We start from the raw sequence: 26,298 nt of genomic DNA, 5'->3' as shown, positions 1-26,298 counted from the left end.
TTTCTTCATATGGTCTTGAGTCATTATTTATTGTCCTTTTATTTCAGGACATTTTAGTTATTATAGTTATTCTTATAAAGTGGATCTACTAGTGATGGAATTTCTTCAGCTTTTGTTGTTCCTTCATTTTTGAAGTGTAATTTTGCTGGATATAGAATTCTTCTTTGACAGTTTTCTTTCAGCCCTTTAAATATATTATTGCCTTCTGTCCTCCATGGTTTCTGATGACAAATCAGATATTGATCTTAATGAGCGACTTCCCAGTTAGGCAAAATAAAGGCAAGCCCTTCATTGGTCCTTCAGGGAGTACCCAGACAGGTCAAAACAGAGAAACACAATTCCTTAGAAACAAAGTCTCCATAGCCCCTTTTGGAACCAGAACTCACAGTGGGAACTCCAGCTTTTGTCTTCAAGGCTGCTTCCAGGCTGGGGAGGGGATTGGGCAAAGGCAAGTTATATTGCCAGAAAGCTCTCCTACCACATTTCAGCCCCTTCCTGATTAAAAGTTTACTTGCTTATTGTGAACTTTTACTTTCTTGGAGAGTTCTGATAAAGTTGATTCTGACAGAGTTTGCAAAACTTTTTTGGTGTTTTGGGGAAGGCTAGGCCCCCAGAGTTCCCTTCTCTACCATTTTTGCTGAAGTCACTCCAGAACAAGAATTTTTTTTAAAGCTAGGTTCTCTGTACCTCTAGCAGGTTGATAGCAGATTGCAGATGAAAATACTAAGATAGGCAATCTGTTTAAAACAAAACAAAAGAAAACAAAAAAACTATCTCTTCTCAACAGCTGATCTTCATTCAGTTTGACTCTATAGTTCTTCCTTCATGAATTTGTATAGTGTATTATTTTCATGGTTAAAAAAAGTAATCTAATAATATACTCTTTTTAAAATATATAGAAATTAATAAGTCAGTTTACCATGGCACTCTTTATTTTGAACATGTTTTATGTCTTATAAGAATCCATTCAGGTCATATTTTTTAAATTTGCAAAATAGAGCTGTTATATGTTTATTTTTGTTTCTGGAAATATAATGAATTTTTAAAAATCCCTTTTCCTATTTTACCAGGTCAGTTTGAATTCCTTATAAAATATATTAAGAATTTTTATTTTATGATAGTAGAAAATAGCTAAAGAGGAAAAATGAATGTGAAGTGACAATTCCTTTTTTCTTTTTCTTGGCAGGTTATTAACAAATTCAAACAGACTTACAACAACCAGAAATGCAGTATGGGCCCTCTCAAATTTATGTAGAGGCAAAAATCCTCCTCCAAACTTTAGTAAGGTATTTGTAAAATACACAAATTAAGGAATCTGTCTACATAGACTTTTAAGTCTCCTTATTATAGATTTTTAGAGATTAAAGGGACTTTACTCTTTTTTTAGTAATTATTTTTTTTATTGACTAGACAATATTTGCACATACATAAAATCAAAAGATATACAATGGAAAGGCTCACTTTATTTTCCAAAAACAAATGTCTGCCAAATATCTAAGACTGAATAACGATTAACAGTCTTTTAAGTAAAAATGGTATTCCCATGGGAAAAAATAGCTAATTCAGCTTGTAACTCAAATGAGTGTTTTTCCTGGGGATCACCATCTTACTTTTTTGATATGCAGGAGTGCTCTATGTGTATTTCCCATTTTATCTCACAATATATTCAGAAGACATGTATTCAAGGGTTGAGATTTAATAAAATTAGTAATTTTTACTGCTTCTTCAAGGTTATTCTTCCTCCCCACTTTTAACTACAAGTGTGTGGACATGAAGAATACAAAGATCTGTGGTACATTTTGGTATCACTGCTTTGATTTGTGCAAATGTGCTGATAGTTTTACCCACCGTTTCTTTTTTTTTTTTATTTTAACATCTTTATTGGAGTATAATTGCTTTACAATGTTGTGTTAGTTTCTGCTTTATAACAAAGTGAATCAGTTATATGTATACACATATCCCCATATCCCCTCCTTCTTATGCCTCCCTCCCACCTTCCCTATCCCACCCCTCTAGGTGGTCAAAATGCACCAAGCTGATCTCTCTGTGCTATGCAGCTGCTTCCCACTAGCTATCTATTTTACATTTGGTAGTGTATATATGTCAGTGCTACTTTTTCACTTCGTCCCAGCTTACCCTTCCCCGTTCCCCGTGTCCTCAAGTCCATTCTCTACGTCTGCATGTTTATTCCTGTCCTGCCCCTAGGTTCATCAGAACCATCTTTTTTTTTTTTTAGATTCCATATATATGTGTTAGCATACGGTATTTGTTTTTCTCTTTCTGACTTACTTCACTCTGTATGACACCCACCATTTCTTTTATACTTTTCATGCAAATGTCAACAAAATGAAAAAGGCCAATTATGTTTTAGTATAATTATGAAAATAGTTTTGGCATTAAAGACCCCCTAAAGTTTTCAAGGGGGTCCATGGACCACACTTTGAGAGCCACTGCCCTACGACACTTCTTAATATCTGCCTAATTCCCTCATCTTTAAGTCTTTGCTTAGAAGTTACCTGTTCCATGAGCTCTACCCTAACTACTGTACTTAATGTAATCTATCACTATCCCCCAGCGACGGACCCCCACGTTTTACTCTCATTTTTTCTCAATACCTTTTAACATAATATGTGTTTGTTTATTATTTATATTAACTTTAAAAAAATCTTCCTCTAAAGTGTAAACTCTTCAGAGTTAGGAATCTTGGTCTTTTTTGTTTACTTACGTATTCCAAACTTACAGTGTAATATCACATTAGTAGGGCTTAAGACTTTTGTTAAGTAAATTTTCTGTGATTTTCTGTGAGAGAGATTCCTTTATCATTCAAATTTTTTTGAAATTTTATTTCCACAATCATATTTTATATTCTCAACAATAATTTTGTTTGTTCTTTGATTGCTCATCTTTATGTAGAATTTTGTTCTTTTATGGTTTCAGCAAATTTTCTTATCTGTGGGTTTTTTTGAAGTTTTCTTTTTTCTGATGCCTCTCTTTCTACATTTTTGTTTTGTTTATGGTTTATTTGTCTTGATCTCTTTCCTATTGGAGGCTCTCCTCATATATCTGGTGATCCTTGACACGCTGGAAATACTCAGGAGGCAGGCACTAAAAAGCTGATTGGAAGATGGGTGTACAGGCTTGTTATCTTATGGGCTTCATTGTAGAATAATTGGGCAGCAAAACCATATTTTCTTTGAGGAACTCAAAATTTCAGTATCTTTTCTAAAACCATTTTGTTTCTCTAGAGACAGATTTTCCACCCTCTTATTGGAAGGTGGGTAGATTGGGTTGACTAGGTGATACCACTGGAGATCTGGGAGCTGGGAATTGCAAGAGGGCTGGAGGTTTTCAATTCAATCAGTATGTAACTTTTACTTAATCTCTGTAGTTTCCAATCCAGTGTTTAATTTCAACCTCCTCTATGCTTGATACCCCAAAGTTCAGTTTCTGTAGTTCACCAGTTGTGGTCAGGTATAAATGTCTACTGGACTCCTCAAAGATGAGATTTGTATTGCTATTTCTTCTTTTCCTTGTTTCTGAGAAGACAGAAACAGAAATGTTTTTATTTTACTTTCTTAAAACTAGAACTCTGTAGGACTTTATTGTTTTTTAAATCATTGAGGGGGTGTGTGTATGATTTTGACATAGACAGGGCGTCCCAAATACATATTTAATTATTTTTAAGAACTTTAAATTACCACATATCTTATTCAATATAAGATAAATAGGAGTCATAATCAGTTTCATATTTATATATAGTTTTCATGATCATAATTTTAAAACAATAGAATGTCTTAATTTCTCTGGTATTTTTGTAGCATTAAATTTTCATTTTAAACAGAGTAGAAATGATTTTCCTAAAGAAACTTTGTTTTAGATAGAGAAAAATTTTAAATACTGGCTCTTTCTTCCCTTCCAGGTTTCACCTTGCTTAAATGTCCTGTCACGATTGTTGTTTAGCAGTGACCCAGATGTATTAGCAGATGTGTGTTGGGCCCTTTCTTATCTCTCCGATGGATCCAATGATAAAATTCAGGCTGTCATTGATTCTGGAGTCTGTCGAAGATTGGTGGAACTTTTGATGTAACTATAATTTATGGTTAATAAGTGTATGATTGTGTTTTAAGTTTAGCAAGTAGAGTAATGGCCTTCTAAACATCTCAAGAATCACTATCTTCAGGAAGGACTGAAAAGCTACCAAGTCCACTCTGCAGAGTAGCTATAATACTGATAATTTGACCCTTAAACTTAGTTCTTATATCCTCTATTTGGAACTAATCAGTTTGTTAATGAATTTTACTAGTTTTAATCTCTTCAGGAATGGGCGGGACTTAATTCAACAAGTATTTATGGAATGCCTATTACCTGCCAGTGTTGTGCAATGTATTAATGATGTATGAAATACAGTTCCTGCTCTCACAGAACCAATAATTTAGTTAATTGTTCATTACAGTAATTAATTTGTGTATAACTCCGTGCAGTGAAAAACATTTAGTATTTCACTTGTATTAAAGATCATGTTTCTCTTTGCTGGGCTATTATTGCTACCTTCCTTAAAAAGAACAGATTTGCTTTACAAAGAAGTTAAAAACTTGTTTTAGAAAGATATTGTAGTTTCCTCATCCTCTTCTTTTAAAAAAGTGTATTATCTTTCATCCTTTCTTCTTTTGTCAGAAGACCATTAGGTAGGCCCAAACAAGGTAGATGGTAGAAAAAGAGAGGTTCGATAAGGGGTGGTAGCCCTAGCTTGAGGACAGCATCTGAGGAGGATGGGAAGGCAGATCCAACAGGGGGGTCAGATCAGGACCCAGGTTAAGGATGGCACCCACTAGAGCAGAGCAGATAAGCGGGCTGGAGCAGGGGTCGGAGCCAGCACACTACGGGATAGGATAGCAGCTTAGCTGGGTCAGAAGACTGGTCGTATAGAGAGAGATTATGATAATAGAAGCCAACTTCTTATTCTTAGAAAATGGAGGTACACATATGAAAAGGAGAAAAGCCAGAATAATCTTGTGGTATTAGATCTGAAGTAGAGGTATCAATGTGAACTCATGGCTTTCATCATAAAGAGATAGATATAGAAAAAAATGTATATGTAAATATATGTGTATGTATGTTATGTGTCCTCTTAGGGGCCTGAGAGCAGTGACACATCTGTACTAACAAGATGAGCACACCAAATGCATAAATCTTGGTTTTTAAACACTATTCTCCACCAAGTAGAGTTAACAGGTTCTTGAAGAAATGACTAATTCCAGGGCTGGGACTGAGAAAAAAATAAGATGAACCCAGAAAGTAATGAGTACTCAAATAATAGAGAAATGTCAAAAGGACACAGAAGTCCACTTGAAGGGACTCCTACTGCTTAAACCTGGGATGATTTGAGCATTGAAATAAATTGTAGTAACACAACTTATTGAATAAAATAGGAATCCATGAGTCCACACTAAAATAAGTAGATAGCTCAATAGATAGATAGAAAAGACACATAGTTGAAGTGATAGTATTAGAAAATCATCATGGGCAACAATACTAATAATTATTAATAATTCAGACAGTAAATATCAAGATATGCTAAAAACTCGTGGTGAAAGTAGGTTAAGGAATGGGATCTTACATAGTCTAAAAGTAGTATTTCTTCACAAAACATTAATTATAAAGGGAAAAACGGTAATGTTATAGTGAAGAAATCTGGGAGACACCATCTTAAGTGACCAGAGGCCAGTGCCACTATAATGGACAAAATAGATACCATATGCCATCCAATACTATGTAATGAAAAGACTATATAGCATTTGTGACATCTCAGCCAAAAGCATATAACTTGGTCTTAATCACTGAACCAAAAAAACCCAAATAACTAGCTTGTGATTGTCAAAGGGAAAACTAAGGAATTGTTTTGAGTTGAAAGAGACTAGAAAGGCATGGGTGCAACACATGATTCTGGGTTAGATTCTTTGTTATAGGAATATTACTGAGATAATTAGTGAAACTTGAATGGGATCTCTGGTTAGAGAGTATGCAAGAATTTTCTGTACAATTTTTGCAAATTTTCTGTAAATTTTAATATAGTATGTAAGTTCATATTTTTATTACTTTTAGGCACAATGATTATAAGGTTGTATCACCTGCATTAAGAGCAGTTGGTAATATTGTGACTGGTGATGATATACAAACACAGGTGAGTTCAGACTTTAATGTGATGAACTGGTAACATAATGAACTTTAAGAAGTTTATCATGTTTCATACCACTTGATTACATATTAATCGAGATGTTAGCATTACCATAATTATGCAGGCATCTACAATGTGACAGTAAGCATATTTTTGATAGTAAGCAATCCATCTCAGATACCTCTATCTGAAAGCACTATCCTAGACCTATATTGATGTAAAGAAGTACAAGATAGGAGTTTGGCTCTTGAGGGGTTTACAATTCAATTGAGGAGAAAATATATATTGAAACAAAGCAAATTACCTGAGGTAGTATGTTTGCTGAGAACTGATTTGTCAGTAAATAGTATAAAAATTTTAAAAAGAGATCAGTGTGCTGAGAAATCTTTGTAGATTCCATAAAGGAGTTGGAACTAAAGCTAAATCTTAAAAGTGGAGAAGAATTTCAGCAGACTAGAAGAAATTTATGTGACCGTAGGTACAGAGACAGACATGTGAGTTATGTTTAAGAAGCGTTAAACTTGACTGGTAAAGAAACTGCTAGTGAGATGGTGATTGATTATAAATAGGTTAAAAGTGGGGTTGGAAATGGAAGGGTCTTTTATAGTAAATTGAAGACCAATTATGAGAATGGAAGGAAGGATAGCAAGGAAACATTTCCAGATTGGTAACTAACTCTGTGTATGTGTGTGTGTGTGTGTGTGTCTTTGTCTGCCTCTCTTGGAGGATGGTGAGGTGTCAAAAAAAAAAGGTGTGTTGTCAGATTGACTTCAGATGTGGGGTAGTCTTTCTTGAAGACAGAAGCTTAAACTCTGAAACATTAAATTCTCCTTTGTTTGCCATCATAAAGTAAACTTTTTATTCTAATCTACATTCTTTCAGTTTTAATATTTTAAAGTCATATTTAGATACTTACCTTAGTTATCAAACAGTAGATCTTTAGAAATTGATAGTTATTAATTTAAAATAGCTCTTTAAAATAAAATGCACTTCTGAACATACACTGTTTTCAGCAGAATTTCGGTGCACTGCTTCATGTTTTTCACCAAGTAAACTTAATGTAAATCATTGTGTGTACTGTGAAAATGGAACATAATTAATCTTGCCATGGAATAAAGAATATAAAGAGACAAAGCAGACTATACTTACTTAGAAAAGGAAAATGGAAAATGGAACAGTAAAAACAGTAATGAACAGTAATGAACAGTAATGAAACAGACTTATACACATTAAGGTTTCGTAACAGTTATGGAATTAGATACTTTCAGACTGTTTGAGATATGTTGATAGATAGATATATTTTTCCCTATATTTTTTTTTCATTTGGCAAAACAGAGGATGGTTGCTGACAATTCACTAAATCTCTCTTCAAATAGTTGTATCAGTCGAACTCTGAATGTATTTGTAAACTTGAAGGACACACCTCTGAATACGCTGCTTTTATTTGCAGATGAGTGGATTGAGAACAGGGCACTTCACTACACCAACATTGAACAACTTTTGGCAGATTGGGAGGGTAGAAGACAGCAAGTGCTTAAGTTTTACTTTGAGAGGAATTGCTTTTTTCTTTTTTCTTAATGCAGTTAATGATTTTGAATGCAGAATGATTTTTGTGTTTCTAAATAGTATTTTTTTTGAAGTTTTGAATTTTATTTTATTTATTTTTTATACAGCAGGTTCTTATTAGTTATCTATTTTATACATGTTAGTGTATCTATGTCAATCCCAATCTCCCAGTTCATCCCACCACCACTACCACCCCGCCGCTTTCCCCCCTTGGTGTCCATACGTTTGTTCTCTACATCTGTGTCTCAATTTCTGCCCTGCAAACCGGTTCATCTGTACCAAATAATTAGTATATTTTTGTGTATTTTTTCTCCAATAAAACTTTCTATTTCCATTTTTGTTGTTGTTGTTGTTTGTTTTAGGTAATTTTGAATTGCTCTGCATTACCCTGTCTCTTACACTTACTGAGTAGCTCAAAGGAGTCAATCAGAAAAGAAGCCTGCTGGACTGTTTCAAACATCACTGCTGGAAATAGAGCTCAGATTCAGGTAAATACCTTTCAAATCTGAAAAAACAGGAAGATCTCAGGAGTCATTTTGGACAAAAGTCAGCATTTTATCGGTGATTTTTTTTAGTGAGTTACTAAAAAAAGATTCTTAAAAGACTCTTGAACAGTGTTTTAAAGAACTGGACTTTCCTCCTTTAAAATAATAACATTTACTTGTAGTAGGCATTCTAGTACAGTGCCTGACACATAACATTTAGTCTTTAAAAAGGGATTGAATTTCATTAGGCTTAAATATAAGTTAGGCAATGATCTTCCTCTCAAAGCTTTTAAATAATGATTTATTAGTGTCCCATCAAGCTCCTTGAGTCAGTGATTACTAATGCATTTTGATCAATCATATGCTGGTGCTTTATCATCTTTAAAATTTATATTCTGCAATATATTCTCCAGTCTTAAAAAGAAAGTATGTGAAAGTTTGTTGGAAGATTGGAAATAAAATATTTCCAAAGGTGTTTCCAAAAAGTCTGACAGTTTAAAGCCAACAAGTTTCAAAATTTGTTTACTTCCTAATATTTTTAAAATAGTATTTGCATTGATTATGCTGTATTATTTTTTTCTCCTCAGGCTGTTATAGATGCAAATATTTTTCCTGTATTAATTGAGATTCTTCAGAAAGCAGAGTTTCGCACCAGGAAAGAAGCAGCTTGGGCGATAACTAATGCAACATCAGGAGGCACTCCAGAACAGATAAGGTGTGAAACAGATTTTTTAAACTGTTCTATAAATGTAAATAGGACAAAATTTCAAGTATACATATTTTTTATTTGTTGATGAAACTAAAACATTATTTCTAAGTTAGTTTCATAAGCATTTCTAATATGAAATGACAGCATTTGTTGTATCAGTTATTCATTCACAGTGGTTTATTTTTTTCATTTAAAGTATAATTAACATCATTCTCCTTGGCAGACTATGAAAAATCAGAGGTTAAAAAAATCTGAAGAAGAAGCCTGTGTTAATTTGAAAAATATACTATCATGGGCATTAAGTATTTTTTAGGCCATTAAAATCACATGCATATAACTTTATAAAATGGCTAATAAATTTAAATATCCACTTATTTAAAATAAAATTGAAATAGACATTCCTAATTGGTTGTTAGCTTTACCTATGGATAGTATCTCACTTTTATTTTTCCATAAATTATTCTTTTTTTTTTTTTAGGATAGCTTTTTGATTCTAGCTTTTTATTGTTTATTTATTTGTTTCTTTTACTAACAATATAAATAATAGGTATATGGGCTTTGAAGTCAGCCTGCTTTCAAATCCTGTTCCTTCAATAAAAGATGTGTGACCTTTACAAAGTCATTTAGTCTCTCTAATCCACAGTTTTCTTCATTTTTTAAATGGATTCAATAATGGATAGTACCTTGTGGTAGTATGTTGACAATTAAATGTAATTCATACATTTAAAATACTTTAGCATGTTGCCTAAACATTAAGGTCTGTACTAAGATTAGCTATTATCATTATTATAATTTTTATTATCAATTCCTAAATCTCTTTTCATCTTCTGCTTTCACTCTTTTTTTTTTTTTTTGGCTGTACCTCGTAGCTTTCAGGATCTTAGTTCCCCAACCAGGGATGGAACCCATGCCCTCTGCAGTGGAAGCACAGAATCCTAATCACTGGATCACCAGGGAATTCCCTGCTTTCACTCTTTTTCCCTCGATAGCAAAATTCTACTTTGCAATTCTATAAAAGCCTGACTTCCTACAGAATCTTCTTGTTCTGAGGATCCCTTCATGAAACTCAGGACTTTTTAGGTTTCTTTAAGTGACTATTTAGGAGATATTTTCTAATGCATATTTGATTTATTTCTTAATTTATAGAACAAGAAGGCAGACTGCTGTGCCATTTTACAAATCACGTAGAGGATTTTGAAATCTACTTATTGGGAGATCATTGTCTATTATTGCCTTCATTTCTACTGTTATCTTCTTTTCTCAGATTCATATCTCTACATGTTGATAACATCTGTCTCTGCTTTTTATTTTCCATTCCTCTTCTTTGATTTAATTAGTATTATTTCCATTTCATTTGTGTCATGAATACAAGCAGTAATAAAACAAGGTCTTTCATTTGTTCTAACTTGTATTTTTCTTTAATGCTGCTGTTATTTTTATCTGTTTAGGGGCCCAAAGTTTGTTTGTCCACCTATAAACAGTTGTACTTTTTTCAATTTATTTTCGTCTTTGTGTCTGTTCCGTATATTATTCCTTAAAATGTATTAGTATGAATCAAGTGTCCAAACTGAGATCATTATTTTTCTAGCCAGTTTTCACCATTTCATTAACTCTGTATATATGGGAAGAAGTCTTGATCTCAGATAAGGTTCAGCATGCATATCACTAATATTTACTGAGTGCCAGTTGTTGTGCTAAGTCGTTTCAATTATTGAGCATCAGCAGTGCATCAGATACTTTCAAGTATTTTATTTACTTTAACTTTATAACTCTGTGAGATAGTTATTCATTCAGCAATTCTATTTGATCAGTCACAGTAATAGTGTATGGCAAGTGAGTGCTCCAGTGAAGGTATGCACAATTAAAAAAGCCAGGAGGTGGGGGGATGGAAACTGTTATTGAATGCCTGCAGTATTCTCACAGCAACCTTCTGAGTTTGGTACTATTATTATTCCCACTTAAGATGTGGAAACTGAGGCACAGAGAAGTTACTCAAAAATCACACAACTAGTAAGGAGTGGAATTAGGACTTGAAGGCATGCATCCTGGCTTCAGAGCATGTTTAATATGGACTTCAGGACATGCTTAATGTGGACTTTTTGCCAAGTGAACAAATCAGTTACTTTAAAGAGCTAATAACAACTAGAAAAGGAAAAAAGCATTAGGAAATGAGTAGAATAGTTTTTGTGATCATTATTTATTAAAATTATTCACAACATGGCCTGTTTTGCTCCTAGAAGCCTTCTATGCTTCTGAAACATAGCAGATGTTTTAGAACATTAACTACAATTGTTTTTGTGGGAAATTTCCTGAAGTTTGATTTAGATGTCTCTTCTCCGTCTTCATTTCTACCTACCCCCATATGACTCCATGTGTTTCATGGGCTAACTAACCGTAAAGAACAAAAACAAAAGTAAACCTTGAGCCCATTATTCTTAGTGCTCATATGCTATGCAAAAACAGGTGTAAGTACCAATTTGCTTGCATGTATTTTTTTTGTAATATTTGTAATACCATTTATTGCTAATTATGTTAAATTATGAAACTAGGAGAGTAAGAATTTTCAGGTTCCTATGTAAGTAAAAATTTAAATTTTTTTGATGTTTGAGATTGTATAGGAATACTTAATTGTTTATGTAGCATTTCGCTGAAGAATATTTTCATGTCATTGCTATAAATAATATTTATTTAAATCTTTTAAAATGTTTTTTCCCCATTTTTCTTTTTTTAATTACTCTGAAGGTATTTGGTAGCCTTAGGCTGCATTAAACCACTTTGTGACCTATTGACTGTTATGGACTCTAAAATAGTCCAAGTGGCTTTAAATGGACTTGAAAATATTTTACGTCTTGGAGAACAAGAATGTAAGCAGAATGGAATAGGCATTAATCCATACTGTGCCCTCATTGAAGAAGCATATGGTAAGCAGTCAAAAATTTATAATTACTATCAATTTTTTTAATTGAGATACAAGTGATATATTACATTGGTTTCATGTATATAACATAGTGATTCAATATTTGTATATACTGTATAATGAGCATAATAATTTTAGTTCATGTCATGAACATAGTTAAAAATTTTTTTCTTGTAATGAGAACTCTTCAGATTTACTCTCTTAGAAGCTTTCAAACATACAATACAGTATTATTAACTATAGTCCCCATTGCTGTACATTACTTCCCCAAAGCTTGTACAAACTAGAAGTTTGTGCCTTTTGGCAGCTCCTTTCACCCATTTAATTCACCCCCCACCTCCTGCCTCTGGCAACCGCCAATCTGTCTGTGCTCTGTATCTATGAGCTCGTTTTTTTGTTTGTTTGTTTGTCTTTTTAGATTCTACATATAAGTGAGATTATACAGTATTTGTCTTTATCTATGACTTGTTTCACTGACTGTAACACCCTCAGGGTCCATCCAGGTTGTTGCAAATGGCAAGATTTCCTTCTTTTTTATGGCTGAATAATATTCCACTGTGTGTGGAATGAATATATATATATATATATATATACCACATTTTCTTATCCATTCATTCTTTGATGGATACTTAGATTGCTTCCATGTCTGGGCTATTGCAAATAATGCTGAAGTGAACATGAGGGTTCATATATTTTTTGAGTTAGTGTTTTCATTTTCTTCAGATAAATGCCCAGAAGTAGAATTGCTGGATTATACAACACTTATATTTTTAATTTTTTGAGGAGCCTCCTTACTGTTTTCCATAGTGGTTGCATCAGTTTACATTCCCACCAACACTGCACAAGGGTTCCCTTTCTCCACATCCTTGCCAACACTTGTTATCTTGTCTTCTTCATAATAGTTATTCTAACAGGTGTAAGGTGATATCTTGTTGTGGTTTTGATTTGCATTTCCCTGATGATTAATGATGTTGAGCATCTTTTCATGTACCTGTTGGCCATCTGTGTATCTCCTTTGGAAAAATGTCCATTCAGATCTTCTGCCCATTTTTTAATGGGATAGTTTGCTTTTATGCTATTGAGTTGTATGAATTCTTTATATATTTTGGATATTAACCCCCTACCAGGTATATGATTTGCAAATACTTTCTTTCATTTCATAGGTTGTCTTTTCATATTGTTGATGTTTTCCTTTGCTGTGCAGAAGTTTTTTAGTGTGATGTGGTCCCACTTGTTTATCTTTGCTTTTGTGGTCTTTTCTTTTGGCATCAACTCCAAAATTCAAAAAACCATCGCCAAGACCAATGTCGAGGAGCTTACCACCTATATTTTCTTCTAGGAGTTTTATGGTTTCACGTGTTACATTAGAGTCTTTAATCCATTTGGAGTTAGTTTTTGAGTATGGTGTAAGATGGTGGTCCAGTTTCATTCTTTTGCATGTAGCTATCATTTTCACAGCACCACTTATTGAAAAGACTGTCCTTCTCCCCCATTGCATATTCTTGGCTCCTTTGTCATAAATTAATTGACTATATATATATGTGTGGGTTTATTTCTGGGCTCCCTATTCTGTTCCACTGATCTGCTTATATGCCAATACTATCCTGTTTTGGTTATTATAGCTTTATAATATAGTGTGTAAATCAGGGAGCATGATGCCTCCAGCTGTGTTCTTCTTTCTCAAGATTTCTTTGGCTATTTGGGTTCTTTTGTGGTTCTATACAAATTTAAGATTAATTGTTATATTTCTGTGAAAAATGCCATTGGAATTTTGATGGAGATTGTATTGGATCTGTAGATTGCTTTGGATAGTATGAACATTTTAACAGTATTAATTCTTCTGATCCATGAGCACAGAATGTCTTTCTGTTTATGTGTGTCTTCTTCAATTTCTTTCATCATAGTTTTCATTGTACAGGTCTTTCATGAACCTCCTTGGTTAAGTTTATTCCAAGGCATTTTATTCTTTTTGATGGAATTGTAAATGGGATTGTTTTCCTTATTTCTCTTTCTGATAGTTTGTTATTAGGGTATAGAAATGCAACAGATTTTTGTATATTGATTTTATATCCTGTGGCTTTACTGAATTCATTGATTAGTTATAACAGTTTTTTGGTGGGGTCTACAATTTTCTGTATATAATATGCCATCTGCAAATGGTGACAGTTTTACTTCTTCATTTCTGAATTGAATGACTTTTATTTCTTTTTATTGCCTAATTGCTCTGGCTAGGACTTCCATTACTATGTTGAATAAAAGTGATGAGAATGGACAATCTTGTCTTGTTCCTGATCTTCGAGGAAAAGCTTTCAGCTTTCCACTGTTGAGTATGATGTTACCTGTGGGCTTGTCATATATGGCCTTTATTATGTTAAGGTACATTCACTATATACCCACTGTGTTGAGAGTTAGTCAGTTCTTAATTATCTACCATAGGCATTTTCCCCCTCTAATTCTATAAAAATATTTTGTGTAAAAGCAGTATAATATTTTTGATATCTTTTTTTTACAGTTACCCTTAATTCTATTATCCTAACAATTTCTTTTTACTATTTACCATCCTTTTTACATTGTCCTTATGCAGAATTAGTTTACATTGATATAACTGCAGTCCATGTATAGTTTGGTGTTCTACTTTTAACGTTTTGGAGAATTTTACATTTTCTCCAAACAATACATAATTTCTATGATTTGCATAATTTTCTGTGATTTGCAATAGCCACATAATGTTATAAAAAGAGAATGTTGCATGCTGTTTTAGCCATAGTAAGTGGGGTTTTAGCCACACTTTTGTAGTTGACCATTAGTTTGTTTCCAATTCGTTTTGCACTTTACATATGCCAAAATAAACATCTTTCTGATGCTTATTTTTTATTTTTATTAAAATATTATATTATTAATATATTTTAATATTTATAATATACAAAATAATAATATACAAATAATACAAAATATAATATACAAAAATATAATATTTATTAATATTTTTCTTCTGTTAATATTTGGGGATAAAATTTCAGCAATATTATTGCTGAGCTTGGGCACAAACTTCTCTTTAAGTTTTTGATATGTTTTCTCATTTTGCTTTCTGAAGGCATATTACTCGGCAGTGTCACTGCCTCTTACTTGTTTTGTTGATTTTGCTGATTTAGCCAATGTAAAATGGTACCACCAAGTTGCTTTTATGTGTTTCTTGTTTTATTACATGTAGAAAGTGGTGTGTATTTTCCATGTGTTAGTATATTTCCGTATCTCAGTTACATCTTTATTATACTTTGTCCAGTTACCAACTTGTCTTTTTTTTTTGTAAAAATTTGAATTGATTTTATTTTATAGTTTATTTTAATACGGCTTTTCTCCCATCCTTTTTACCTTTTTAATTTAATGAGATAAACTGTGTTCTTTTATAATTAATAAATGGTTCAGCCTAATATTCTATTCCTTCAAAGTTTACAAAGTCATTGTCCTCACAGAGATTTGATGAAAATTATTTTATTTATTGGCTAGATTTTTCTGATTGGAGTCTTAAAATATTTAACTTAACTCACATGGAATTTATTTTAGGATAACACACGAATCTAAGTCAGTTTTTTTTCCTCTCAATATATTTCCATTAAATATTCACTTTCTGTCTTAAGTCCTATTATATTATATGGTTGAGTCAAGCTTTTATTTGTGATTCTTGAACCAAGCCTGGGAGATCGCTTTGCCTTTATTTCAAATTATATAATGTCAATGGTTAAAACATCATATAAATAAAAGATATCAATCACTGATTTAAGAATATTTCCTTACTACAATCATTATTTTGATCCCAAGTTATACTAGAGTTTAGGCTATTCTATGATTGTATATAGATATGACTACTTTGCTTATTCCTTATATCCTGCAATCATATAATTGAAGAGGTTTATCTGTAATAAGTAGGAAAGATTTTTAGCATCACCCAGACTTATATGTAGATTATTTTCTTGTAAGCAATAAAATAGAGCACTGTAGATTCTCCTTATACTATCGAAATGAGCTTTTTCAGTTTCACTTATAGGCTGTATTGGATTTCCAAATAGTATTCATTTATCCTTATTGATACCTTTTGGCTCATTCTGTGAGAGAACTTGTGTGGTAGCTTGCTTGTATTTTAGTTTTTTTATTTTTATTTTGTTGCTTTCCCTTTTTGTGCTTTTTATTTAGCACAATTACTCTGGAAACAACTTGTGGAGTTACGTAATGTAAAACTGTCATTTTAAAATTCAGAAACTAAAGTACAGAAGAACCAAACTTATTTGGGAAAAATCACACAACTAGAAGGGTGGAGTCTATTATCTTCCTACTCCCCAGCCTGTGCTTATTCTTCATACCACATTGCCCCATTCTTTCATTCTTGAAGTATAAGGCGTAAGTGTTGGCTATCAGTATGTGCAAAAATTAGATAAAAGTTAATGATATCACTTATATGTAGAATCTAAAAAATACTACAAACTAGTGAATATAACAAAAAAGAAGTAGACTCATATAGAGTAAACTAGTGGTTACCAGTGGGGTGGGGGAGTGGGAGGTACAAACTATTGGGTGTAAGATAGGCTCAAGGATGTAGTATACAACACAGGGAATATAGCCAATATTTTGTAATAACTGTAAATGGAAAGTAACCTTTAAAAATTATATTTTAATCTTTTTAATTAGATAAAAATAACAGTCCAATTGCCAGTGGACTGATGGATGCTATTGATTCATTATTTTGACTTAAATATATGTTGAAATTCGAGTAACAACTTTGTTTCTGTACATATGCTTTGCATTAATAGGCCTGGATAAAATCGAATTTCTGCAAAGCCATGAAAATCAGGAAATTTACCAAAAGGCTTTTGATCTGATTGAACATTACTTTGGTGTAGAAGATGATGATCCCAGTATTGTACCTCAAGTGGATGAAAACCAACAACAGTTTGTATTTCAGCAGCAGGAAGCACCAATGGAAGGGTTTCAACTTTAACTTGGTAGGAGGAAAAATTAATGGCTAAAAAGGGTAGCTTCAGATATCTCCCCTTTCTTGTAATGTCATTAGGAGTATTTGATGTGTTTTTATGTAGAACAAAAAAGAAAGACGTTAATGCACTTTTAAAAAGCAAAACAAAAAAGTTTCCATCCATATGCAACCTTTTATAGTTTTGTTGTTATTTTGGTGTGCCTGTATATATGTCTTTCATTGTTTTATCTTTTTCTTGTATCTATTTGTGAACAGTTAAATACATTATGAGATTATTTAATAATTTAAGCCTGAAAAGGAAAACTTTGGTAAAGTATTACAATAATGGTTCTGAATTTTTCTAGCATTCTTGGAAACTGCACATTAGCAGTACAGCTGTTGATAATTGCATTTTGGCAGTAAGTTTGACATGCCCATTCTTTACTAAATCTACCTCTCAAAGCAAAAACAAAACAAAAGAGCTTCAGAAGCATGAAACAGAGAAAAAGCTAAATGAGAATGTGAAAATAGCTATTACCTTAAATTATAAATCACTGTGCTATAGGTTATACTTTGCAAAAAAAAAAAATTACAACAGAAAACCTGTAAAAGTTACTTATAAAATACAGAAGAAATATTGTACTGATAATCAATTAAAATGTGGCAATTGTGAAGAGAGAAGCTGTTCTTCATGTTGAACACATTAAAATGATTACACAACATTTAAATGTTTGTGTTTTTAACATATAAATGCTATTATATTAGTATATTTTGTATTTTAACCAAATATGCTAACATTTTTGAAATAGTGTTTTATTATTTTTTCACTGCTCATTTTAAAGAGCATCATGATAGAGATGCCGTCATGAATCTAAAGCAGTGCTGCACAGCAAAAATAATACTGTATTCCTTTCTCTGATTTTTCAGAGCAGTAATTGAAAAGTGTCACTTTCTATATAATAATGAACTTAGGTACTTGAATGGCAAAATTCTCCTGAAGAAATCACCTTGTTATGTGTTAAATTTTATTAAATGCACTTAATGGTCTGGACACAAAAGGATGATATTCATGAAAATTACTAAGGATTCTTTAATTGGTTGAACCCTACATTAGGATTATTTTCCCCTTTGGTGATCCTCAGAGGGTCAAACTGCTGCTTGTTAATGAACCATCGTATTAGATTACATTTGTATCAGATTCGTCAATATAATGTATGTGTTTATGTATTAACAGCAAAAACCTCTTCATACTGTGAAACTTTAAAAAAAAAGTTTCAATAGAAAATTATATATATATATTTATTTACAGATACATATATATGTGTGTGTCTGTGTGTTTTTCTCACAGTACTATACTTGGTAGTTTTCTAAGCAGATATGGTACTGTTGAATCAGTCTTTTCATTATTATAGTTATGTGCAGGCTATTTACATTTCCAGTTGTATACCTAAAATACTTGTTTAAAAATTAGTTTACTGATGTTTTAAGATGGGAACTAAAAGCATTTTTGATATGATTCGTAGTCTATTCTGTAAAGAAAGATTTCATTTATGATAGCATTTATAATGTTTCTGCTGGAAATCAGAGGTATGTTACAAGAAGAAAATGTATATAGGAGTACTTTTAAATAGTATGACACTTTGTAAATTAAATATCATGAAACTAAGCTTTTGGCAAGACACTTAAAAACCTACAAGCTATAGAATACAGGTTTAAATGGTGTCCACAATGCTGACTGCATCTGCCAAACCTCTTTTATATTGTTAAGTAGAAGATTGTATCTGTGCCCTTTTTATTGTAGTAGAAGTTATGAAGTTCAGTATATGTATATTCAAAAGAACAGGGTAGTTATATTAAAGATCACCAAATTGATGGTGAATTTATCAGATAAACACTTTTTAGTGATGCAGATAGTCTAAGTATCAGGTGACAGGGTGTTCCACTCTTTCTAATCAATTGAACTTGTTAATGCAGCATAATTCATAAACTAACCAGCTGTGCCTGCTTTTTTTTTGAGGACCCTGTAGTCACATTAATAAATCTAAGCTAAGTCTTTCAAACAAAATAGTTCTTACAGAAGGAAAAATAATAGAAATAATAGAATGACCTTTGAGGGGAGGATTTTTTAAATTTTTGTCAGTGAAACAAGCATTATATCTCTAAGTATAGAATTTGACCATATTTTAAGCATTTATATATAAAATTATATTCAATTCATTGGATCTGTTACTTGGGTAATTAATTTGATTAGATTTGAATGCAAGGGGTAATATGTAATAGTTGGTGTGCTGATGACTTTATTGAACCAATACTAGCAAATACTTTGTTCCTAGAAATTTTTTTAATATGACTACTCTTTTGAAATGTACTATTTTAAATGCTCCAAAATGTATTTTCATTAATCTTCACTGACCCTTGTGGGAAAAATTTTCTTTTTTCAACTTGCTTTCCTAAGATTTATTATATTTTAATCTGAGAGAAACTGTGCCAAAAAAAAAAAATGAAAACATGTTGTAAAAGGGCAATGCATGCAACATTAATGTAAAAATCAAGAGAATACTTCAAAGAGTCCTTTACGTTTATTTAATTAAATTCGGTGTTTTATTTTTGTCTGAATTTGAATTTTTACTAGCTAATCTATGCAATTATGCTTACTTGTTTTATATTTGTAAGTACTTGACTCAATGCCCTGGGGTTTTTTTTACTCTAAGTTTTATTTTGAAAATTGTTCCTAGAACTTAATTTTTAGTGTCATTTTGTTCACTTGCTGGTAGCACTAGAACAAGAAAGCAAAAAATAAAGACCAAAAAAAAGTGATAAAATCTGTTGGCACAGAAACAGCATATCATTTGGTAACTGTAAAACCTATTTGCAGATAAAGGTTGATTTTTTGGCTAAAGGACTTTTGTTGGACAAAGCATTACCTTTGCCTTCATATTTTTTCTTCTCTCAAGAAGGAGCATTATGGAAAAAGTAATTATAATACAAAGTCTCAGTGGATTTTTGTTGCTGTTCTAAATTCAGCAATCTACTGGCTGCTTTGTGAAACTGTGAAATCAAAGTAATTGTTGTTAACCTTTACTCATTTTAGTTCATAGCATTACTGTTTTATGAAATATATTAGGAGCCAATATGATGGATCTCTAAAAGGATAATACATCTTTAAATTCTAATTGGGAAGTGGGATGAGGGGAAGATATTCTTGCCAAACTAAATAAACCAACATTTGAGTAGTATGCAATATTATGAAATGTTACAGCACTATATTAAAAATAATAAAATACTATTTTACAATTGCATTTATATAAGTGTATCTGTTTCATTTGTTTTCACTTATGATTGTATATGCCTAATAAAGCAAAAATAGATGCCCTGATTCATTAAAATTCCATCCCCTTTCTAAAACCAGTAAGATTTCATTGGTAGCATTATCTGATAAAGTAGTATGTTGCTTTTATTTTAGAACTTGTATATTCATCTGTAACGGGGAACATATCCAATTTATCTTTGTATCTCAAGCCTTGGCAGTTAGTGGGCCATTCACATGTTTCAACTGAGATTATTTTTCCTTGTCTGTTATTTTAATGCAATACAGTGCATTTATTTAAGGCTTAGAGTTTTAAACCTAATAAATAGGAGAGAATGTCTGATTTAACTTTCTTAATGTACTGTGAAACACAAAATCACACAGTAGCCAAGCTTAGGCCCTCCTAACTTAGTGTTTTTATTTTTTTCTTCTTACACTACCATGGTTTTCTGTTGTTCATTTTTTTTGGGGGGGTGTTTGTTTGCTTTGGCTGGCCTCATTTCCTTCAGTATTTGAAACTATGTTAATCACAGAGTAGTGAAAGTAATTGGATCAATTATTTTTAGGGTTTCTTGCTCCCAGTAAAGTGGTCTGCAATATTAGTGGGAAATGAATTCCTGAAAATGTATGAACATATAATGTACAGGTCAAACAATAGATTTAAACATGCAGTGGAGTTCCCATCCCAGAAATCCTTAAGTATACCCTTTAATTATGTGTTTGCTCAGTTGTATATTTGTTCTTTCATTTTTTTCCTTTCATATTTGAACAGTTTACCACTGAAATTAAATGAGCATATGATTCCCCCCTTTCAGGACATCTAATGATTTTCATGTTTGCTTCAGTAGTTTATGTTTTTTTTTTTTTTCAGTAGTTTATGTTTTAAGAGACACATACATCATATCATTAGTAGCACTTTAACATTTCAATTTTCCATTCTGTTTTGAAATAAAAATTTCAAGTAGTTGCACTTGCAAGCACTGCTGTATAGCACTACCAGAACTAAAATGTTGATTGGGAGCAACCCCACCAAGTAAAGAGCTTGGAATGTTCACTAGTTTATGCATAAATATTTAAATTTGGAAACAGTAGGCAGTTTAGGGAATTTAATGTGCAGTTCCCCAAAGTATCTGTTATTTAAAAATTGGGAGTTTTAAACTTTGGACACCATTACTTTTGAGGGATCCCTCCTGTTCCCTTTCAGTTATGGTTGTTTTTTTAAACTGTTCTAAAAAAGCATGGCAAAATTTAATATATTCTTTGTTTAGGGTTTTAGCATGACTCACTATTTTCTGAGCATTCCATCTTTTAAATTGTTTTATTATAAAATATACACAAAGAGAATAATGTGTAAGAAGACACTTTGAATAATAACATGAACACCTGTGTATTCACCATCCAGCTTGATTATTATCAGTCCCTTGTAGATATTACTCTGGATTTTATTAATAATCCCTGTGCTTTTCCTCATTGTTTCATCTCATGTGTACGTATCCCTAAGAAATACAGATTCCCCTGCCTGTTTTCTAAATATGTAAACTGGAATATTTTTTATATCTGTGGCTTTTTTGTTTTGGCTCAATGTTAACATTTTTTGAGATTCATTCATATTGATGCATGTATCTGTGGTTTGTTCATTTTCTTTGCTGTATACTAATCCATTTTTGTGACTACATCATGATGTCTGATAGGGAAAGTTCTATTTTGCTTTTGTTCAGGATCGTCTTAGCTCTTTGCATTTCCATATAAACGTAGCATTCACTTGTTCAATTCCATGAAAAGCCCCTTAGGGATTCTGGATGAAATTACATGTAATCCATAGGACAATTTTGGAGGAATTAACATCTTAATGATACTAACTCTTCCTATCCATGAACAAGTTATAGCTCACCATGTATTTAGATCTTCCTTACTGTACTTCAACAAAATTTTATAATTGTCTTCATAAATGTTACCGACAAATAATAAACAATCTATAATAGGAATAGAGAAGAGTTTTATTTAAGGCAAACTGAGGACAGTTATTTGCTAAAATAATATTTTGGACATTGGATTAAGTAAAATATTCTATTAAAATTAATTTCACTGATTATTTTGACTTTTTAACATGGCTATTAGAAACATAAATTACATATATGGCATTATTTTTCTATTCATTGACAGTGGTATAAGAAGCTTAATACAGTAAACTTCCTTTTTCTCCGTCTCTGCCTTTGTGCTACTGTCAGATTTTTCTACATGTTATAAACTCCACAATGCATTTTTTTAAATTTTGCTTTAAACAGTCAACTATTTTTAAAAGGTTTAAACAAATTATAAAGGTTTTAAAAAATATATTTGCCCACATAGTTACCATTTCTACTATTCTTCAATTCTTTGTGTAGATCTAGATTTCTATCTGATATCATTTTCCTTCTGCATGAAGGACTTATATTTTTGTATTGTAAGTTGCTGGTGATCAATTCTGTTAGCTTTTGTATGCCAACATAAACCTTTATTTCACCTTCATTTTAAAAAGATATTTCTATTGGGTATAGAATTCCAAACACATTTTGTTCTTTCAAGATGTTGCCCCCACTGTCATCTTACTTGCTTTGTTTCTGACAAGAAGTTTGCTATCATTCTTAATCATTGTTCCTTTGTGTGTAATGCTAACTTTTTTCTGATTTAAAAATTTTTTTCTTTATCACTGATTTTAAGCAATTTGATTATGATGTAACTTGGTATGCCTTTTTTTCATGTTTCTTGTTCTTGCAGTTAGCTGAGCCTCTTGTGTTTGTGAGTTTATAGTTTTCATCAAATTTGGAAACATTTCAACCATTATTTCTTCAAATATTTTAAAAATTCCAATTCCACTTATATTAGGCTGCCCAAAATAGTCATGCAGCTTACTGATGCTTTGTTCATTTCTTTTTCAGTTGTTTTTCAATATGTGTTTCATTTGAGATAATTTTCCTTGCTTTGTCTTCAAGTTCACTAATCGACAAGATTAGTGTCTAATCTGCTCTTAATTTCATTAGTGTATTTTTCATATGATACTTTGTATATTTTATTTCTAGAAGTTCTATTTGGGTCTGTTTTATATCTTCCATGTTTTTTCTTACCATGCTCAGGCTTTCCTCCACTGTGTTGAACATAGCAAGTAGAATTATAGATGTTAATGTTATATTGTCCTTGTCTGCTAATTCTGTCATCTGTGTCATTTCTTGGTCTTTCTTTTTATTGATTTTTCTCCATACTATGGGTTGTATTTTACATTGGCATGCGTTCTGTGCACATCTGGTAATTTTTTATTGGATACCAGGCATTGTGAATGTTACTTTGTTGGCTATTAGATATTAGATTATATATATATATATATATATATACACACACACACACACACACACACATATATATGTATATTCTTGAGCTTTGTTATCAGAAAAATTAAGTTACTTGGAGAAATTTTTATTCTTTACATAAAGGCTTGCTTTTGAACTTTGTAAGGCAGGCACAGATAGCATTTTTTTAACTGAGACAATACTATTTCTAGTACTCTGCTACTCTGTGAAACAGAAGGGTTTCCACTTTGTCTGGAAACTATTCTTGGCCATGTGTGAGCTCCAAAACTTGTTTCTCCTTGTTCTTTCAGGTGGTTCTTTTCATGGTATTGGGTAGTAGTCACATGTGGTCATCAGTACTCAGCTGCAGATCTCTGGAGCTATCTGTGCAGCTCTGTCACCTTGATACTCTACCCTGTGAAATCTGGTTGTCTTATCTCCCCTGGCCTCCCAACTCTTTCTTCTCAACTCAGAGAGAATTCTAAGTTCCACATGGGTTTCCCTTCTATGTCCTGCAGTCTTGAAACTCTCTAGGCAGTAAAGTGGAGCAATCATAGGGCCCAACTAACTTATTTCCTCTATTTTACAGATCACTGTCCTTGAGTGCCTGATGTCCAGTGTCTGGAAACTGTCATTTCATATTTCTGTCTGATTTTTTACTTGTTTGTGGCAGGAGAGTGACTCTTGTCCCTATTATTCCATTTTGGCCAGAGGGAAAGATGACATACCAATTTATAATGTTCTTTTGGCTTTCATCCCTTTTATCATTTATAATTTTGTCTTCTTGTACCTTTTTTCTTTTATCTTGATGACATTTGCCAAATTAGGTTATAGTGATCCTCTAAATTCTATGTTTGTATTTACCTCATTAGTTTCTGCTCCTAATGTAACCGAGCAGGACGCTATGAGACCTTCCCAGGACAGACCCCATCCATGTCCTCTGCCTGCCTTTTGTCTGTAGAAAGAATTTAGTCAAAGAATAAAATCAATCAGAGAAGTGAGAAAATGCAGAAAGAAAGGAAAACAGTCAAGCAAGACAAAATAATAATACTTTAGCCATTAAACAGAGTCAAGGACCTTTAGTTCTTCCCCAAGGGCTGTAGATAATATTCTGAGCCCTGTCCTTTGAGCTGTTTTGCAGATACTGAATCCCCCACCAGGTGGAAGAAGTTAACTGTCCGCTGCCCACAAGCATGTAGACTCCAGACCAGACCGGTTGGAACCAGAAGGGTCATGATGCTGACTCCCAATTACCTCACCACCAACCAATCAGAAGAATGTCCACAAGCTGATCACACTCTGCTCCTTGAACACTATAAAACTCTCTACCCCCTCCAGGGGGGACACACAGTCTTGAGGGCATTAGCCTGTTGTGGTCCCCTTTGCCTGGCAAAGCAATAAAAGCTACTCATTTCTACTTCACCCAAAACTCTGTCTCCGCGTTTCTATTCGGCACCGGTGAACAGAGGCTGAGTTTCAGCAACTCACCCTTTCTTTTCTAAGAAAAGTGTTTTGTGAGGCTAACAATTTATTTTGAAGTACCACTTCAGCTGCATTCCACAAGCTTTAATATATAGCTTTTTCTTATCATTCAGCTCTAAGCATTTTAAAACTCCCATTATGATTTACTCTTTGACCAAAGAGTCATTTAAAAATGTGTCTTTAAATCTTCAAACTTTAAAAATATGCCCTTAATTTCTAAGTTGTGATGTGATTACATGTAGTTTAAAAGTTGATGAAATGTGCTTCATGACCTAGTATGTGCTCAGTTTTAGTGAAATGTTGCATGCATGCTAGAAAAGAATTTGTTTTATTAATTGATTCACATAATTTATATCTTTACTATTCAGCTTAATTTGTCAGTTTCTAAGAGAGGTATGTTAAAACTTCCCAAGATGATAGTGGGTTTATTCATTTTTTTCCTTGGAGTTCTGGCTGTATTTACATGCTACATTATTTTGTGCATACAAATTTAGAATTACTATATCATTTTTTCAGGTTCAAATGAGAATCTGTACATTTATGTGCTGAAAGAATAGAACGATAGTTATTACAAAACTGGTATTTTCAGATTACATGATAAGTGAATTTAAATAAAACGAACTAGTTGAAACTTAATTGAAAATATTTTCCCTTTCAGTGTTTGTGGTGGGAACAATGGACTTCCCTCCTGAAGGCTGAAGATATAGCAGTGTTATGTCAAGATGAAAAATATGATCAGATCAAAAGGTCAGGCATGGCTTTACATTATGAAATCTTCTGTACCAGTACACCAGAGTATGGCCACCATCCAAAGAGGCAGACAGCAGATGGAATGGAAGAGTATGAAACCTTTGATCTAGGATTTACTAATGTTAAAAAAAATAAGTGAAAGAGAATAGGTTGGTTAATAAAATGACGTAACTTAAGGGAAAACAGGATTCGTAACAACAAAAAAGCCCTGTTCTTAATCCCCTACTCCCTGCAGCCACAATTTCAGAATAAGAACATATACTTCATGTATTAATCTTTTATGCTGTTTATGAGACAGGCAAGGTAAGTATTTTTCTTTCCTTCTTGAACCACAGGAGTAACTAACTTTTCACCCACAAACAAGTGTTAGTCACTTGTGGTTTTAAGTTTAAGGTGTACAGTGTAATTATTTGACTTACAATTATTGTGAAATGATTACCACAGTAAGTTTAATTAATATCCATCATCTCAAATAGATATCCCCCAAAAAAGAAAAAAATTGTTTTTTTCCTTGTGACGAAAAAATATGGAATGCTTAAGGAATCTGCATGTCATCCTTGTGCAGGGGCCATAATCTCCATATCATTCCAATTTAGTATACATGCTGTTGAAGCAACC

At 32.5% G+C, this 26,298-nt stretch overlaps 1 protein-coding gene and 1 pseudogene across 1 annotated transcript in view; one reads left to right on the top strand and one right to left on the bottom strand.

Annotated features, from left to right (window-relative positions):
* Nucleotides 1-20,084, top strand: part of KPNA5 (karyopherin subunit alpha 5) — a 39,084-nt gene extending 19,000 nt beyond the window's left edge. Inside the window, exons 8-14 of the mRNA XM_036872235.1 lie at nucleotides 1,187-1,286; nucleotides 3,920-4,083; nucleotides 6,103-6,181; nucleotides 8,104-8,229; nucleotides 8,814-8,941; nucleotides 11,678-11,856; nucleotides 16,658-20,084. Coding sequence (XP_036728130.1) covers nucleotides 1,187-1,286; nucleotides 3,920-4,083; nucleotides 6,103-6,181; nucleotides 8,104-8,229; nucleotides 8,814-8,941; nucleotides 11,678-11,856; nucleotides 16,658-16,845 — 964 coding nt within the window. The 3' untranslated portion in view covers nucleotides 16,846-20,084. The remainder of the gene's footprint in view (nucleotides 1-1,186; nucleotides 1,287-3,919; nucleotides 4,084-6,102; nucleotides 6,182-8,103; nucleotides 8,230-8,813; nucleotides 8,942-11,677; nucleotides 11,857-16,657) is intronic.
* Nucleotides 20,085-26,200: 6,116 nt separating this feature from the next.
* Nucleotides 26,201-26,298, bottom strand: LOC118905567 (annotated as a pseudogene).

This window comes from Balaenoptera musculus, chromosome 12 (genome assembly GCF_009873245.2).
Source record: "Balaenoptera musculus isolate JJ_BM4_2016_0621 chromosome 12, mBalMus1.pri.v3, whole genome shotgun sequence".
Lineage (NCBI taxonomy): Eukaryota > Metazoa > Chordata > Mammalia > Artiodactyla > Balaenopteridae > Balaenoptera > Balaenoptera musculus.
The sequence above is the reverse complement of the archived record's forward strand: the minus strand, read 5'-3'. Positions and strand labels throughout refer to the sequence as shown.